Source organism: Chenopodium quinoa, unplaced genomic scaffold, assembly GCF_001683475.1.
Source record: "Chenopodium quinoa cultivar QQ74 unplaced genomic scaffold, ASM168347v1, whole genome shotgun sequence".
NCBI lineage: Eukaryota > Viridiplantae > Streptophyta > Magnoliopsida > Caryophyllales > Amaranthaceae > Chenopodium > Chenopodium quinoa.
Window position 1 is genome coordinate 808,660 of NW_018744693.1, and position 16,839 is coordinate 825,498.

Here is a 16,839-nt window from a genome sequence, read left to right on the forward strand (position 1 = left end):
CTTGATCATTAACTGAAAAATTCAGTTATATATCATGTTGGTGTGCTTAAAAACCTGACTTTCTGCACACTACCTCCAATTTTTTTATTTTTTATTTTATTTTTTTTTATTTATTTATTTATTTTTTTTTTATGTAAAGAACTCACTGAAGTTGTCCATCTCTTGTATCTTCATCATCCTACATATAAATATTTTAGTATTATATTTGTCACTATTACATTATCAGCACCTCCACTTCCTCTCCCCATTCCCTCATAAAACTTATATTCTAAAAGGAATTGGTAAATCATAAGGAAAAAAACAACAGATATTTTATTATAAATGTATTCTCATAACTTTTTGAGCTATAAATGATTGATTTGAAAAATTAAATTAAAATATAACTATAGAGAAATATTATACACAGGACAACTTTGCAGCAGATTTCTGTAGGATACAAAAAATCCAAAATCCTTTTAATGTAGTACAGTATAAGCTTGTAATAAATACAATACACTATATATATGGATGTATACAGAAATAAAGAATAAAACAAAATCCATGCTACTGAACTATCTATGAAATAAGAGAGGGAAAAAAAAAAAGTATATCTAAACAGCTAACTTCTTGATATAGCTAGAGCTGATCAATTATGGAGGGGATTCGGACCACCTGGAACGGTTCGAAATGAATCCCAATAAACCTGTTCGTTGCTGTTGGATCCCTTGGGAGCATTTGTAAGGAACTGCCATGAAGCTTCAGAGCTTGGCTGCTGTGTCTGTGGTTGTTCATTGCTCTGATCCTTCCGTATTCGCCGGCAACTCGAAAGATGGAAGGAGAGAAAGATGATGAAGACTAGGATTGGTATCCTTGTAGTTGTATGAAGTCCCATGAAAGTTGTTGTGGTTTGAGTTAGCCTGGAAAAGATATGATGAAGTGCAAAAGAAGTTGGTTTGAGTTTTTAAAGAGTTTGCTAAAAAGAGGTGGTTATAAAAGGTTTATAATGTAGTATGTGACATGAGACTTCCTGTTACAGAAGATAGGAGCCAAAATTCAATTAATACAGGTCTAAAATTACAAAACTACCCATCCCCATGTCACCAAATCAATTCTCATTATACATCGGCAAAGGGTAACACCGTCTTTTCACATCATTAGAGTGTTAATGTAAACAAGAACAACCCATTAGTCAAACTGAGAACCAAGAGTTGACTCTTGACATAATTAATAGGAGTAAGATTAATTAATTAATTAATCAACGTAATTAATATCGATTAGGTGGCACGTTATGCCGACACGTGGCAGAGTAGTAACATGTCGTTGTACCATGCCGTATCACATGTATTTGCCGTCTAAATAGACTGAACAGACGGCGTATTAATCGTTGACAATACCACTTGTAATAAGTTTTTATATACTTCTTTTTCTTAGTGTTTTCCCATCATGTTCATGTTAGTGCTCACATCTTCTTCAAAGTTTTCATCATAGTTTATAGATTTGGTTTTTGACGGATAATAAAGGTAAGGAAAAGCCGGTGCTTACCATTTTATAAGTTTCATAGTTTGGGAACAATCTTCATGCGGTTGGCAAAACATGTCTATCGACTATTCATGCCAAATTTTCATTGTTTTTGGCTCCTTAAGTTCACATGTGTGTGAATGTAGATAGGAGAGAGAATTGTTATTATTATAGGTAAATCGGATCTAGAGCTTACTAGACTCTGAGTTATTAGTGTACTCGAGTACTCGATACCTGAGTCCAAGTTGACGGGCTTGGGATGCTCCCTAGTCCTTACCAATACTGATGTAAATACATACAAGAGTCTTAGTTAAGTTGGATCAACTTCTTTACTAGCTTTTATGGTAGCTATCGTAGAAGAAATATTCCGTGAATAATTTTATTTCACTTTTATCATCTAATTAATATTGTCATTTTTTTATAAATGTAAATTTTATATTAGCAATAATTATAATTATTGCTAGTAATATGTGATGATATCGTAATTATAATTTTAACACGAATTTAGTAATTACTTTAGGGTTGCCAATAGCAAAATATGACCATAAAATTTTATCGATACTTAATTGTTTGAAAGAGAATTATTTTCTCCCGTACACCCTTGTGTACTCCATTTCTTGAGAGCATAATACATTGGTGGGAACATATGTTGTTGAAACCCATTGTACCCCACTTGTGAGTGTCCCACATTGGAGAAAGAGGAGAGGTAGTTCCACTTTATAAGGTAGACGAGTTACTCCTATTATTGTCAATTGGTTTTAGTATGGAAGCTCCAAAGCCTTGTTTGTGGACCAAACTCTCCTCCTCCTTGTTCGGGTAGCCCAGACCCATTTCATATTGTTTTAGAAATTTATCATATGTGGAATACGGTTTACCCCTTTTTTCTCTCTTTTTTTTGACAATATCTTAAACTATTATGGTCTTACACTCTAACATAAACGAATAATTTAATCAAATAACATTTTCATAATATATAATATACTACATACTTCGTATTAGGTTAATAATGATTCCCAATTATAATGGAAGATACAAAAATAAGTTTATTAAAAAAATGACAGATTTCAAGCTCAAGACTAGAATACAATATCTTAAAACATAAGCTAACAAAATATGAAGCATGTTTTCATGCATTTTCTTTTGCGTCACCAATGAAAAAAGTCAAATGGTATTCTTAATTAATTTCTAGTTATCGTAATTAAGATTAGACTTTCAATTAAATACAGGTATGATTATCAAATCATAAGAGTTTAAGTCTTGCAAGTTTAAGCAATTTGAATGAAGCCAAAATAAAATAAGGAAATATTTAACCAACCAAAGTAAACTAGTCAAATATTGAAATTCAAGCACGTATCTCTTGTTTAATTATGTATGTCGGATCAACCTTTGTCCTTTTAAACCGCGTGATTATTTGATTAAGTCTACTACTAATTTGAACTAGTTTGTTAATTAATACCACAATTATTTCATGCATTATTACTTGGCAATTAATGTGATTATGTGAAGAATTGTCAAGAATAGGCATTAATTAATTAAATTACATCCACATATGGATATAAAAATATACCATAAAAAATATTAATATCCAACCTAGTGTACATAAATAGGTGCGCTTAAGGGTTTTTTTTTCATTTGATGTTTTTTAAATGAACAAAATCATCATATAAGCAAAAGAAAACATAATTTTAGGGCAACCCACCCCTTGATACATCGGGTGCAAGTAAGAATTTTCGACTAGCTTGTCAAAAAAAAAAAAGAAAAAAAAAAGAAAAAAACAAAGTAAGAAAGAGAGAGAATTTTCAGCTAGTTTTTTATGTTTTATTTTTAAAGAGGCGAATTTTCAACTGGTCATTGAGCTAGCTAATCTAAAGCTTGAAATGTTGTTTATGAAAAATTTTCATATTTGAATATTTAAAATCAATATTCTTTTTTCATACCTAATTTAAGTAATACAAGTACTTCGTATCATTTTTAAGGATTTGGATGACTTAATTAAATCTCTGTCTCCATAGACCATAGTCTAGCGCGGGTCCATTAGCACAATTGATGACAAATTGCAAAAAGAAACAAAATCAACTAACACACTGATTACTGAACAAAAGAGAGTTATTATGTCAATGCAATAGCTACCCTTATGTAAATAAAACAAGTCCTAGCCTTTGTATATTTATAGACTATGTATAGTGATTGTAGTGCAACCACGGCATTTTTTTTAATGCTACACAAAGCATGCCATACTAATGTCACAGGAAAATTTACTAATGAACAAAACCAAAAATGGACAAATGAGGAGAAATTTATTGGTTTAGTGCCAATGTGTACAATACATTACAATAAGACTTTGTTACAACCGTCTTTGATGCCCAAAAAGGGTAATATTGGAATTTGGATAATCCGAATAAAGAAGGGGGAAAGCGAAATTAATCTGATAACTTGATATTGAAATCTCAGAGATGGGCAAGAGCAACACATTTGACATAGACAATTAGACATAATGCAACAGTTACAAGAGATCAGATGAGTATGAGCATATGACATTTTAACTGAGCAATCAACTGAAGAATGTACAACTAGCTATTCCGTATTAACTGCTGAACTTACAAAAAAAATGTCTCCATTCAGAGCTCCTAAAGGGACCTAAACTGGTAAAAGGGCCTAAAAGTGGCATATTTCATCTTCCTGTCATAGAGTTGTGCATACAATCAAAACCGTTGCCGCTGTCTTCTTTCTTTAGTTTGAGGATAAGGTTAATTTCCACTTCAATTGCAGCATGGGAGATTTTAGCCATTTGCATTAAGCTCAGCTTCCTTCTTGCTTACGTGCCTCCCCCGGCCAACTATCAGGCTGAGGAATTTGGCTTCTTCAGTTCCCTAGTTGTATTGAATTTCTTTGACAGCACTTCCAGGCTTTAAAAAACTGAAGCAAGGTTATCCAAGTACTCTGAACATTGAAGTGTGCTATTTCCTTACACGAATTCCAGGAATATCTTTCAAACCCATTTTTACAACTGTTTTTCTGAAAAGTACAGGAGGTTTCTCCAACCCAATTGACTCGCAAAATTGGTTTGCCCAATTCACGAGTGAGGTCTTATCCCTGCCTGTTTCCCTAAGAGAATTATAGTAACCAAGCCAAGCATGGTACGCAGCTTCTTTCACACTAGTATCAATCTTTGCCATTGAATCCACCATCTGCAAGATGAAAATAACCCAAATGAGAATTGTAGTACTATTTCATATCCAAAAGAATAATGAAAAACCAATGTGAAAAATACCCAAATGAGAATTGTAGTAATAATTCGATTCCAAAAATGATGTAAAACCGATGTGAACGAAACCCGAGTGAGAATTGTATTACCCATCTTTCTTTTTTCTTATTCCCCCTCTCCTTCAGGATCAAGACTTCAAGATTATTCTTGACTTTAAAACCGAATTTTTAACACAGGCCTCACCAAAAAAATGATAGCAAATAAAGGACCACCTAATCCACAAGGAAATAACGCTTGTATTATATGTGACTCTCTTTCTTCCTCTATTTTTTTAAGCACTTTCAGTTTTCCATAGGAAGTTTCCTGTTTACATTCCCCTTCTTTATAACAAGGCACTCAGTCCTTTTTCTCCACAAATGATTTCTTTCAAAATGGCTTTAGGAACCATATTTTTGCATTATATTTGGCCCAGAAACATACACTACTTGGATATAACAATAAAGTCAATAACCTTCTATTCACTTCATGACAATATTGCCTTCATCTAGCCTAGTGCCCCACCTCCCTCCTTGTATATAGGTTTTATATGTATATATGCAGTAGCAAGCACCACACACAACATAAGGCAAAGAGACTCAAACAAGTTCATATTATGTTTATCTTTGTTACTATTGATGGTTGGATCTGGTTAAACAAGTGAAAATGGAAAATGGTATATTCTATGGACTGATTAGCATAATTATATTGTGGGCTCATGAGTATGGGATAGGTTATTTAGAATCATACATATTATTGGGAAGATATATGTTGAAAATTACCTTGTTTTTTTTACTCCTATTTATGACTTTATGAGCTAGTATCTTGTATTTTGCTAATAGCACCTGAATAGACGTATTATTAAGTTAAGACCTCATCACCGAATTCTACGGAAAAAAAGTCAAGCTTACAATACATGTTCCATTTGTTTTGGTTAATAAATTTAAAAAAAAAAAAAAAATTCAGCAAAAGAACCATGACTCAGCGTGTGTGAAGAGGGTGAGAGGCTGGAAAATGGAATAGCAACAACACAAAAGGGGGGGAGGGGGGGGGGTTTGCACTTGTAAATTCTTAAACCTATTCCTATCAATTCCCCAAACAAGGAATGGACAATATTTTTCAGAATCCACTCCCACAAATTCAACGCCACAAGGCCCACAACAAGCTAATTATTTCACCCCCCCCCCCCCCCCCCCAAATTAAAAATTTATTTTTAAAAAAAAGGGTACTAGTTCACAAAAAGAGTGACTAGTTTGACTACTTGACTAGTAAGGCATTTTTTTGATAAATTTCCTAACTAATATTTTATTATTACTTTTATTACTATAAAGTTTCTATACTGTTAGTCTAATCAACTTGTATAAGGGCTTCTTGCAATAAATTGTGGAGTTGAATTATATGAGAAATTGAGAATAATAATTTGAGTATAATTGCTTGCGAAATTTAGAAGTGATCCACAAACCTTTATACGTAGTATTTAATACGGGAATGAACTAAATTATTGTGTGGTTACTCAGATTAAGAGTATTCTGAGAGCATCCCATCAATGAGCATTTTTTTTTGCTGATGAGCAAAAATGGTAGAAGATGTTCCCCATCAATGAGCATATTGAAAAATGCTCATGAGCAAAATGAAAATTGCTCATAGGATGAGCATTTTTAAAGATGAATAGTAATCATGTGGGGTCCACAATGCAAGTAAAAAAAGAATTAAAAATAATATAGTAGAGAGAAATATAAGAGGGTATTAGTAAAAGTAAGAGAAGATGTACTAGAGAGAGAATGGGGAAGAATTTTTTTTTTGATCATTGGTGGGATAAAAATATGATCACAAAAATGCTCATGGGTTGAAAAAGAGAGAAAGTGGGTAGAGAGAGAATGAGGAAACCAATTTTTGCTCATTGTTGGGAATGCTCTGAGGAAGTCAAAATCCTAATCAAGAGCGTAAGTTTAATAAGTTCTCTATCTTAATCCTATTAGGAACAGCAGAGGGTCAACATGAATATGCCCAGAATTCATAAACCAGAGAATTATTTTCCACATATGTAATACTCCGTACTCAGATTAAGAGTATTCTGAGGAAGTAAAACTCCTAATCAAGAGCGTAAGTTTAATAAGTTCTCCATCTTAATCCAATCAAGAACAGCAGAGAGTCAACATGAATATGCAGAATACCAGAATTCATAAACCAGAGAATTATTTTCCACATATGTATTTACCTCTTGGTCAAAGCTTAATAGTAGTATTTATGTATTGCAGCAGAATACTACAAGAAAGAAATAAAACCTTTGATCTTGCATATTGGTCAACATGTGGTGCAGAAGACCTTTCAACAGGCAAGTCCTTTATGTCTTCCAAGAAATATTCTTCCCATGGAGCAAGCAGCAAAATGCCTTCACCATCTTTTCCTTCACGACCAGTCCTCCCAAGGCGATGTACATATTGCTCCCTATCAGAGGGAGATCCAACCTGGAAATATCCACATCTTCATATATAATAGTTGCAAAGTTGGGATACAAAATAATAATCTACTCAAAGGCCTATCTGCCCAAAAGTACATGCTAATTTTATCAACCATATTTCGGAGAAGGCATTTTACTAGTCTAAACTGGTCAAAGATTCCAGATTCTGACAAGGTCAAGATACATGTTGAGTTCCTAAGCTGACCCGACTTGGTAGCTTAAATTGAGCCTAACCTGGAAATATTGGGTTAAGGTTGAGATTTCCAAAGAGGTAATTTCATAGAGGGCAGAAAGGACTGCTTATTATATAGTATAGCAATAATCGATTTTTATATTTAGTAAATTGAGGTGAGGCAATTTTAAAGAGGTGGAGCAGACGCACACTATAAAGCACAGAAAAATCCATATTGCCTTAGTGCACGTTATATTTTGGTCATTAGTCAATAGACTAAATCTATAAAAAAAGCTTATATGAAACTTTAAAAAGAATAGAAGTGGCTATATACAATATACCTGAATAACCAAAGTAACATCAGGATAGTTTATTCCTCTAGCAGATACATCAGATGAAATTAAAATCAGACGTTTTGATTGTTTAAACTCTTCAACTGTACGAGTTCGGTAAAGTTGAGGCTTTCTTGAATGCAATTCCCTAACATTTAAACGCATTTCACGGAAGAGAAGGTACATAAGTGAAGTCACCATTCCAGTCGTACAGAAAACGATAACCTGGAAGCAAGTTCAGCACTCCATCACACATCAGAAACAGGTTGCATATGTACAGTGTACTGATCAAATTCAGAAAAGCAGAACACCTCCTTACCTTGTAGTCTGGCATTTCTGCAATATGGTCCTTCAAAAGTTGGTATACTACATGAAAATGCACATCATGGGGAGCTATTATATAAGTCTGCTTCACCTACATAAAGCACTCATCTATAATAAATAGATAAACCCTTCCCTAGTTCCCTTACAGCAATTGCTCAATTTTAAAAATAGCACAATGATGTTTATCATATTAATACTCAATCAAACCAATTGGCATTAACTTCAAAAATTGAGAAGATAGCAATAAACTAATTTAATCACATGCATGTTGGCTTCAAATGAAATTATGGTGCACCAATGAAAGATAGCAATAAACCTCAGCTGTCAAACAATCCCTCCACTAGGTTGTATACAGGCATTCATGGAAAAGAAACATCAATTTCTAATCCAGTATTGAAAGGAGCCAATCCTACACAATACACATGGATGCATCCGTGCACAGTTTAGGAGAGGTCAAGGACACGATGTGGTGAAAACAATGAGAATATAGTTATTGCGGTATACTTGTAAGAGGGCAAACATCAAGGATGAGTAAGTGAGGTGGGGATTTAAATTCTGTAGGCCAGCCAAACATTAGTGGAAGAAAAAATCTCCCCTTCCCGACCAAAAAAATTAGAATTCAGGGGTTCTCATTTCCTTTCCCCTAGGTGTAAAAGTGACTAACATGCAAACTTTCAACTTGGAGTCTCTGACACAATTTTGAGCAAAACCTAATGAAACTAGGATGCTGTGCAATAAGGTTTAAGTAAAGCCTTTGCAAAAGAACACAATATCAAACCAAAAATTTTCCAAGAAAAGCTTTCCCACACTTTCAGCAGTTTAAATTATAAAGTACAACAAAATGATAAATAAGCACATCATCTGAGTGGAGAACGATGACTTAGCATACACAGTTGCTATCACAAACGAGCAGTTCATTGAATATATTTATATCAAAGTGCCAGCAAAGTACCTTAGAACTGGAATCTGGACTACCTGCATCCACAGTGTTGATAAAAGCATGCTCCCGTTTAAGAACAAGCTGAGAAATTCGACGGACCTGAAAATAAAGATATTATCAAGACCGGCAGTTGTGCAAACAAAAAAAGCTATGAACACCTTGTTTTATTAATTGTTATTTTAAACCAAAACACTGGTATAAGAAGGAGCAATAAAAAAAAAAACCACCTCTTTTGGCACTGTTGCAGAAAACAACAGAGACTGTCGTCGACGAGGTAAACAATCAACAATTTTCTCCATGTCCTTGCGAAACCCAAGATTTAGCAGATGATCAGCTTCGTCTAGTACAAGCATTTTAAGTCCCATTAATCTTGTAGACAAGCCTGATTTGGTCTCAATGTGATCAAGTAATCTACCAGGAGTAGCAACCAAAATCTGCAAGGTTTAAGTTTGGAAAGTCAGTAAAAATTGTCAGAGGAATATGCAAAGAAGACTTGCTTGACACACTACAGAACAATAGAATGGCTTTAAAGTTATCTTATTGGCCTGTTATATATCTGCTACCAAAAAAAGAAAAAAAAAACAAATTAGACCAAATGATGCACCTGGCAAGGATCCAATTCCAGGCGTTTCTGGTCATCTTTGAAACGTGTACCACCAACTAGCATTTGGACACCCAAACCGTCATGATTCTTCAGCAAAACCCTTGTTTCTGCAGCAATCTGACTAGCAAGTTCTCTCGTAGGGCAAAGAATAAGAACATATATAGGAGGCACACGCTTAGCTTTGTCACTATGCATAGCTTTCAAAACTGTTTCAATTGCAGGAAGCTGTTTTTATTTAACAAGGACACTGCAGTAAAGCATTGTATAAAAAGAGAACTATATAACCCCAAAAGAAAGAGATAACAATTGTATACCAGAAAAGCGGTGGTTTTTCCTGTCCCAGCTCTAGATTTGACTAAAGCATCCTTACCTACAAGAGAAAACATGACAGTCAAAATAATGGAATATAAGACCTTAATAAAAGTAATACAGACATCTACCCACCACTCCTCAATACAATTAAACCAATGCCTCTAACGGCTCTAATAGTCTAAGAATAGACCAGGGCAGGAAGATTTGGCTGAAATCAATCCAAGAGATGGCAGAGCTCAGGCACAGCAAGTCCCTCGGTTATCTTACATTGAACACACACACACATTGGCAATTGCAGAAGCAAGAACGTAAACAGAAGTTTGACAGTAACTTACCCTCAAGATAAGCAGACAGTGTATCTTCTTGAACCCTAGTCATCACATCATAGCCAGCAGCAGTTAATGCCTTAATTGTCAAGGGTGAAATGCCACAGTCCTCAAATCTGAAACAACAATATATAGCTTATAAGATACAGCTTAAAAATTATATAGTACATCAATTGAAGTTCTTAAAGTCATAACGTATCAGCAGCAAAAAAACAAACAGCATCAATTTAACCAATGCGAGGCAGCTAAGGATATAATTATCAAGCAGAATAATCAAATAACAATGCACCCATCCACCTTCTTCAGCTATCCTTAAGCAACTAAAGACCCCCATACTATCTCAGATTATCATATCCAACTTCTATATGGCCATTTAAGACATCTAAAAATTATACTACATTTAGTCAATACAAGCAATTACACCATCTAACAGTAGTTTATAAATTCTCTAAGTAATAAGCAGCAATTGTCAACATAAGCACACGAATAAAAAGGCAATAACAAATACTTAACATATCAATAATAACAATTGACAAACACCTTGCATAATATCACCAACAAAATAACAATCCCACCTCTTTCCAGAGGCAACAAACTCATCCTGATCGGTCACCTCTTGAATTTCTTCCATCCGCTTCCTCTCAATGATCTCCTGCTTAATCTCATAAATTTTCTCACCCAAATCACCTTCTTCATCTTCTTGCTCTGCATACTCCTCCAACTCCTTCACAATCCGCCTTTTCGTCACCTTCACATCATACTTTCCTAAAGTTGCATTCCCCATAAACCCCCTCACACATTTCACATCACCCTTTCCTCCCTCCTCCCCACTCCCCAGTTCATTCCCTTCCAAAACAAACCGCGGCCAGCTCGCATTACTACTCAACCTCCCATAATCTTCCTCATCATCTTCACTCGATGAACTTCCCTTTATATGTTTATAAAACTTCTTCTTCACTTTCCCCTTCACATTTCCAGAGTAATTCCTCATTTGCTGCAAATTACCCTTAAACCCCATCAAATTACCTTCACAAAAACCCCTCATTTGCTGCAAATTACCCCTAAAACCCATCAAACTACCAATACCATCATCATTAATCTGACTACAAAAAACCCTCATTTGCTGCAAATTACCCTTAAACCCCGTCAAATTCCCTTTACAAAACCCTCTCATTTGCTGCAATTTACCCCTAAAACCCATCAAACTATCAATACCATCATCATTAATCTGACTACAAAACCCCCTCTTTTGCTGAAAATTACCATCATTAACAAACTTCCTGAGATCAATACCCGGATCATTCGGCTTACTCGGTCCGGCCCGGGAGGACGAATGTACCGGACCATCATCATCATTCCACAAATCCTCGGCACCCGGTTTCATGAACCGATCAGCAAGAGCCTTGATATGCTCCTGGGGTGACATCGGGGAATGAGACGGGCCTTCGGGCTTCTCCGGCAAGCCCGAGACGGAGGCCCGGATTTGGGAACGAAGACGAGCTTGGTAAAGCTGCTTTTCATGGTCAATAAGGCGCTTCTCTTTCTGGGAAGCTTTCTTCTCATGGAGGCGCTTCCATTGCCATTTGTTGAGCCCGCCTGGGAAGGTTCGAGGCCCGCCGCCCATGGGTCGGGCCCAGAGGAGAGAGAAGGATGGGCGGTTTCGGAAGGTTCTGGATGATTCTCGGATGATTACGGTGGTTATCATGGTGGTTTTTTTTTTTGTTGGAAAAATGAGGGTTTAGGGTTTTAGCGGGAGACAAAATGAGGAGAGAGAGTTGACTGAAGTGAGCGAGGGGTTTGAGACTTAGGGCTTGTTCTCTTACCTTAAAATTTAGTTCATTTCAGCTCAGCTCGGTTCAGTTCAGTTCAGTTCACCTCAATTCCTCTTCTAATTTCCTTCTCTTATAAAATATTTATTTCATTTCAATTCAGCTCCTAATTTCCTTCTCTTATAAAATATTTATTTCAGTTCAGTTCAGCTCAACTCAGTTCAGTTCAGTTCAGTTTAATTTAGTTCAGTTCAGCTGAGTTCAGTCGATGAGAACAGACCCTTGTTCTCATCGACTGAAATAATCTGAACTGAGCTGAACCGAACTGAACTAAACCGAAATGAACTGAATTGAACTGAACTTATTAATTAGTGATTTTTAACTACGGATTAGTGATTTTTGATTATTTATTATTTATTATTATACATATATGTATATACAAATATACATATTAAAATATTTAAGAAGAATATACTATTATTATTTATTGATTATTATTATTATTATTATTATTATTATTTATTGATTATTATTATTATTATTATTATTTTATTTTATTATTATTATTATTATTATTATTTATTGATTATTATTATTATTATTTATTGATTATTATTATTATTATTTATTGATTATTATTATTATTATTATTATTTATTGATTATTATTATTATTATTATTATTATTATTTATTGATTATTATTATTATTATTATTATTATTATTATTATTATTATTTATTATTATTATTTATTGATTATTATTTTTATTATTATTATTTATTTATTTATTATTGTTGTTATTATTTATTGATTATTATAATAATAATAATAATTACTATTATTATTATTATTATTATTATCGTCGTTGTAATAAGAGCTTAAAAGAATGAAATTTGGCTTTATATCATTAACAATATTATTAAACATGAACTGAACTGAACTGAACTAAATTGTACTAAACTGAACTGGACTGAATTGAACTGAACTGAACTGAGCTGAGCCGAGCCGAGCCGAGCTGAACTGAACTGAGCTGAGCTGAACTGAACTGAGCTGAACTGAACTGAACTGAGCTGAACTGAACTGAGTTGAACTGAACTGAGCTGAACTAAACTGAATTTCAACGTATGAGAACAGACCCTTAGACTTCATCGAGGAAGCCTTGATTAACCATCAAATGGTAAAATGGTAAATAAAACAACATAAATGCCCAATCATCATGACATTTTCGTAAATATATTAACAATAATGGGACTTATATTTAATAAAAAGTTGCTGATTAGTACTTGTCATTTGATAAACAATTTTGTTTATCAGATTAATAAACTTATATTTTCTCGAGTTCATCCGTCTGAGATAAATCACTTGTGTATCAAGGGGTAATAATGTCTTTTCCATCATTTTATTTGGGGTAGCAGTATAATTTAGGTTGAACTTGGATGAAGCGGTCGCTTACCCGGTTGTTTGTAAAATCTAACGACGTGTACCCATTAATTCAATTTTGATCCTATCTGACGTCATTCCATGGTTATGGTTTGGCAAGTGCTCTATGAAGATGAGTGAGTCGATTTGCGTGCTTAATGAGTGATTAGATGAGATGCAGGAGTGATGGATACACTAACACATGTCAGCTAATTGGAGATAAACCAATGAATCAATAATCAATAACTACTACCTCTGGAACATACAAAATTCATTACAATAATAATTTAACTTAATTAACATAAATTTTCTCACCAAATTCAATTCACCTAAAACTCCTCCGCACCACCTTCAAAGTCACCGGCCACCACCACCTTCAACGTTGCGTGCTCTCTCTTTCTCTCCAGCGCTCTTGTTCTCTGTCTCCATATCCGACCCTCTCTCTCTCTCTCTCTCTCTCTCTCTCTCTCTCTCTCTCTCTCTCTCTCTCTTCTTTTCTTAATTAAAGCTTTAGATTTGATGGTTTAGGTGAAAGTTTGATAGTACACAAGGGTGTACCATGCTCATGGTACACCTGCTGAGTTGGCAGGAGTAATTCAGTTAATTGTGAATTACAGGAATTAAAAAAAAAATTGAAGACAGTTTAATATCACATGGATTTTGATGAATTGTTGCCGATTTTATAGCTTTCAGTTTTTGGTAATTTTTATTAACTGATATTTTTCAAAAAAGAGTTAGAGAGAGAAAATCATAAAGATCCTGAACTTTTTAGCGAGAGAAAATTATAGAGAGAATTTTGATAACCGATCAATTGAATTCCTTGTAGAAGAAGTTAATAATGGTTTATCAATCTGAATTTCGCCATGATTCTAATGCTAGATTTGTCGATGATGCAAATGATGATGATATCAAAGATGAAGGTGAAGTCGAGGGTATCGTAAACCTCAATGAAGGTGAATTGTTTAATCAATTATACTTTGCATTTGTTAATCCTTAATTTTGATTATTAAATTTAGTTATTATTACTAATTTTAATTTTATTATCGAATTACATCATATTTTTAATTTTACAATAATTTGTGTAAGGTTGAAGATGAAGTCCTTTTACAATTTAGATATATTCTTTTATTTTTGTTATTATATGTCATTGTTGCCGAAATCAATGTTGATTTTATTTAATAATGAATGTGCATTTGTTAATTATATATGTACTTTGTAATACTCTGTGTATACTTTTCTTGAAATGGAATGTTCTTTTTTTGAAACGTCATGTACTTTTATTGTACTCTGTTTTGTATTTTTCTGTAATTAATGTGACGTTATCAATGTGCATTTAATAAAGAACATTACAATTATATTAAAGAACATACTATACATATAAAAGAACATCATGTTATTATGTAAGAACACCAGCTTAATATATATGTATTTTGATCTCCTATTTCGGGTTTTACCGAGGCAACTGAATTAGAATTATTTGATAAAAAAGTCAAGTATGATGAAGAGGCTTATGATTTGTATAATAGTTATGCATTTAAACATGGTTTTGGTATACGTAAAGATAGGTTAAATCGTAGAGATGACAAAGATAGGACACTTAGGCAACGTTTTTGGTGTGTTCTTTTGCTGGCTTTAAGCAAGAGAAGAAGCCTAGTGAACAACCAAAAGTTTACCAAAAGAGGAATTTCCGCACAGGTTGCAAGGCTCATATACAATTTTATGTTGATAAGGATTCGGGTTTGTATGTAGTGGTCAATCACACTATGGTTCATAATCATAGTAAGGTTCCTGTTTTTAAGAGACATTTGATTAGGTCTCATAGGAAGGTAATGATACATTTTTAAAATGATTGGACATTGCTTTAAACGTTTTTTAAAAACATGTTCTTTAATTTGCATTATATGTTCTTTTTTAAATACATTATGTTCTTTTTTCAAGCAATGTGTTTTTTGTATACAGGTTACTAATGAGCAAGTTGTGATGCTCAGTAGTTTGACTGAGAGTAGTATACCTGTTGCTGATGCAGTGCGTGTTTTAAAGCATCAAGCTGGTGGAGAGGCAAATCTTTCATTTCTCTGTAGGGATGCGTATGGTGCTTTATCTCAACATAAGAAAATGAATGAAGTTTGATGGATGTGATGCAAAGTGGTTGCTAAGCTATTTTAAGGAGAGAAAATCCAGTGAGTATGACTTTTATTATGACTTTGATGTTGATGAAAAAGGTCATTTGCAATATTTCTTCTTCCGTGATAATAGAATGAAGGTAGATTATGATGCTTTTGGAGGTTTATTAGTCCATGATACAACGTATCGTACAAACAAATATGGTATGATTTGTGGACCGTTTGTTGGCATGAATCATCATAACAATAATGTCATGTTTGGTATTGGCTTCTTGATCAATGAAAAATGGGAGTCGTTGGAGTGGTTGTTCAATACTTTTTTGAAATCCATGGGTGGCAAACATCCTGTGACAATAATGACTAATCAAGCTCAAGCAATGGCTAAAACAATTAAGGCTGTCTTTCCAAATTCCTAGCATCGATTATGTACGTGGCATATTGGGGAGAATGCAAAGAAAAATATCAAAGACTTGGAGCAATGGAAGATTTTAACGATTTGTTTGATATTGTTTTGAAGTATACATATACTATTCAAGAATTCGAGCGCTATTGGGCAAGGTAACACTATGAATTACTTATATTTAATATTTGTTATTTAAATATTTTACTGCTTCAATATTTTTTAATTTGTTAGATGATGTTCTTTATTTTCATGTTTTATGTTCTTTTATACTCCCTCCGTTTTTAAATACTTGCTCCACTTTCCTTTTCCGGCCGTTTTTAAATACTTGCACCATTTCCTTTAATGGAAAGCCTTTACAATATTTAATTCATTTCTCACACTTAGTGGACACTGGACCCAACATAATACTCTCTCTCCTCCTATTCTTCCACTATTTTTGCTTTTTACAATTTTTTATTTTCTCATATACTCCACTACCTCCATATTTTATTACTTTCTCCAATTTCTCTTAAAACTCCGCGCATGGAGAAATGGAGCAAGTATTTAAAAACGGAGGGAGTAATATATTTGATGTTCTTCCCAAATATACACAATGTGCTGGATTAAAATAGACAGATGTTCTTTTCTATTATATGTGATATTCTTTTCACTTAGTATAATGTTTTTTATTTTCATGTTTAGTGTTCTTTTATAATATATTTGATGTTCTTCTCAAGTATACACAATGTGCTGGATTAAAATAGACAGATGTTCTTTTCTACTATATGTGACATTCTTTGCACTTAGTATAATGTTCTTTTATTTTTACAGCATGCAGAAAATGTACAAATGCACATATAATATATGGTTGCAAAATCTATATAATATCAGAGAGATGTGGTGTCCTGCATATTCCAAAGATTATTTTAGTGGTGG

General features: G+C 33.7%; 1 protein-coding gene across 1 annotated transcript; it reads right to left on the minus strand.

The window, feature by feature from the left end:
* Positions 1–3,777: 3,777 nt before the first annotated feature.
* LOC110702461 (DEAD-box ATP-dependent RNA helicase 48-like) lies at positions 3,778–12,072 on the minus strand. Its single transcript, XM_021880170.1, has 10 exons — positions 10,785–12,072; positions 10,219–10,325; positions 9,886–9,941; positions 9,572–9,796; positions 9,195–9,401; positions 8,980–9,066; positions 8,023–8,118; positions 7,713–7,928; positions 7,024–7,206; positions 3,778–4,685 (listed from the first exon to the last, which is right to left on the minus strand). Exons 1-10 carry the CDS (start codon positions 11,912–11,914, stop codon positions 4,455–4,457), a joined length of 2,538 nt encoding a protein of 845 aa, XP_021735862.1. The 5' UTR covers positions 11,915–12,072; the 3' UTR covers positions 3,778–4,454.
* Between the last annotated feature and the right edge of the window lie 4,767 nt (positions 12,073–16,839).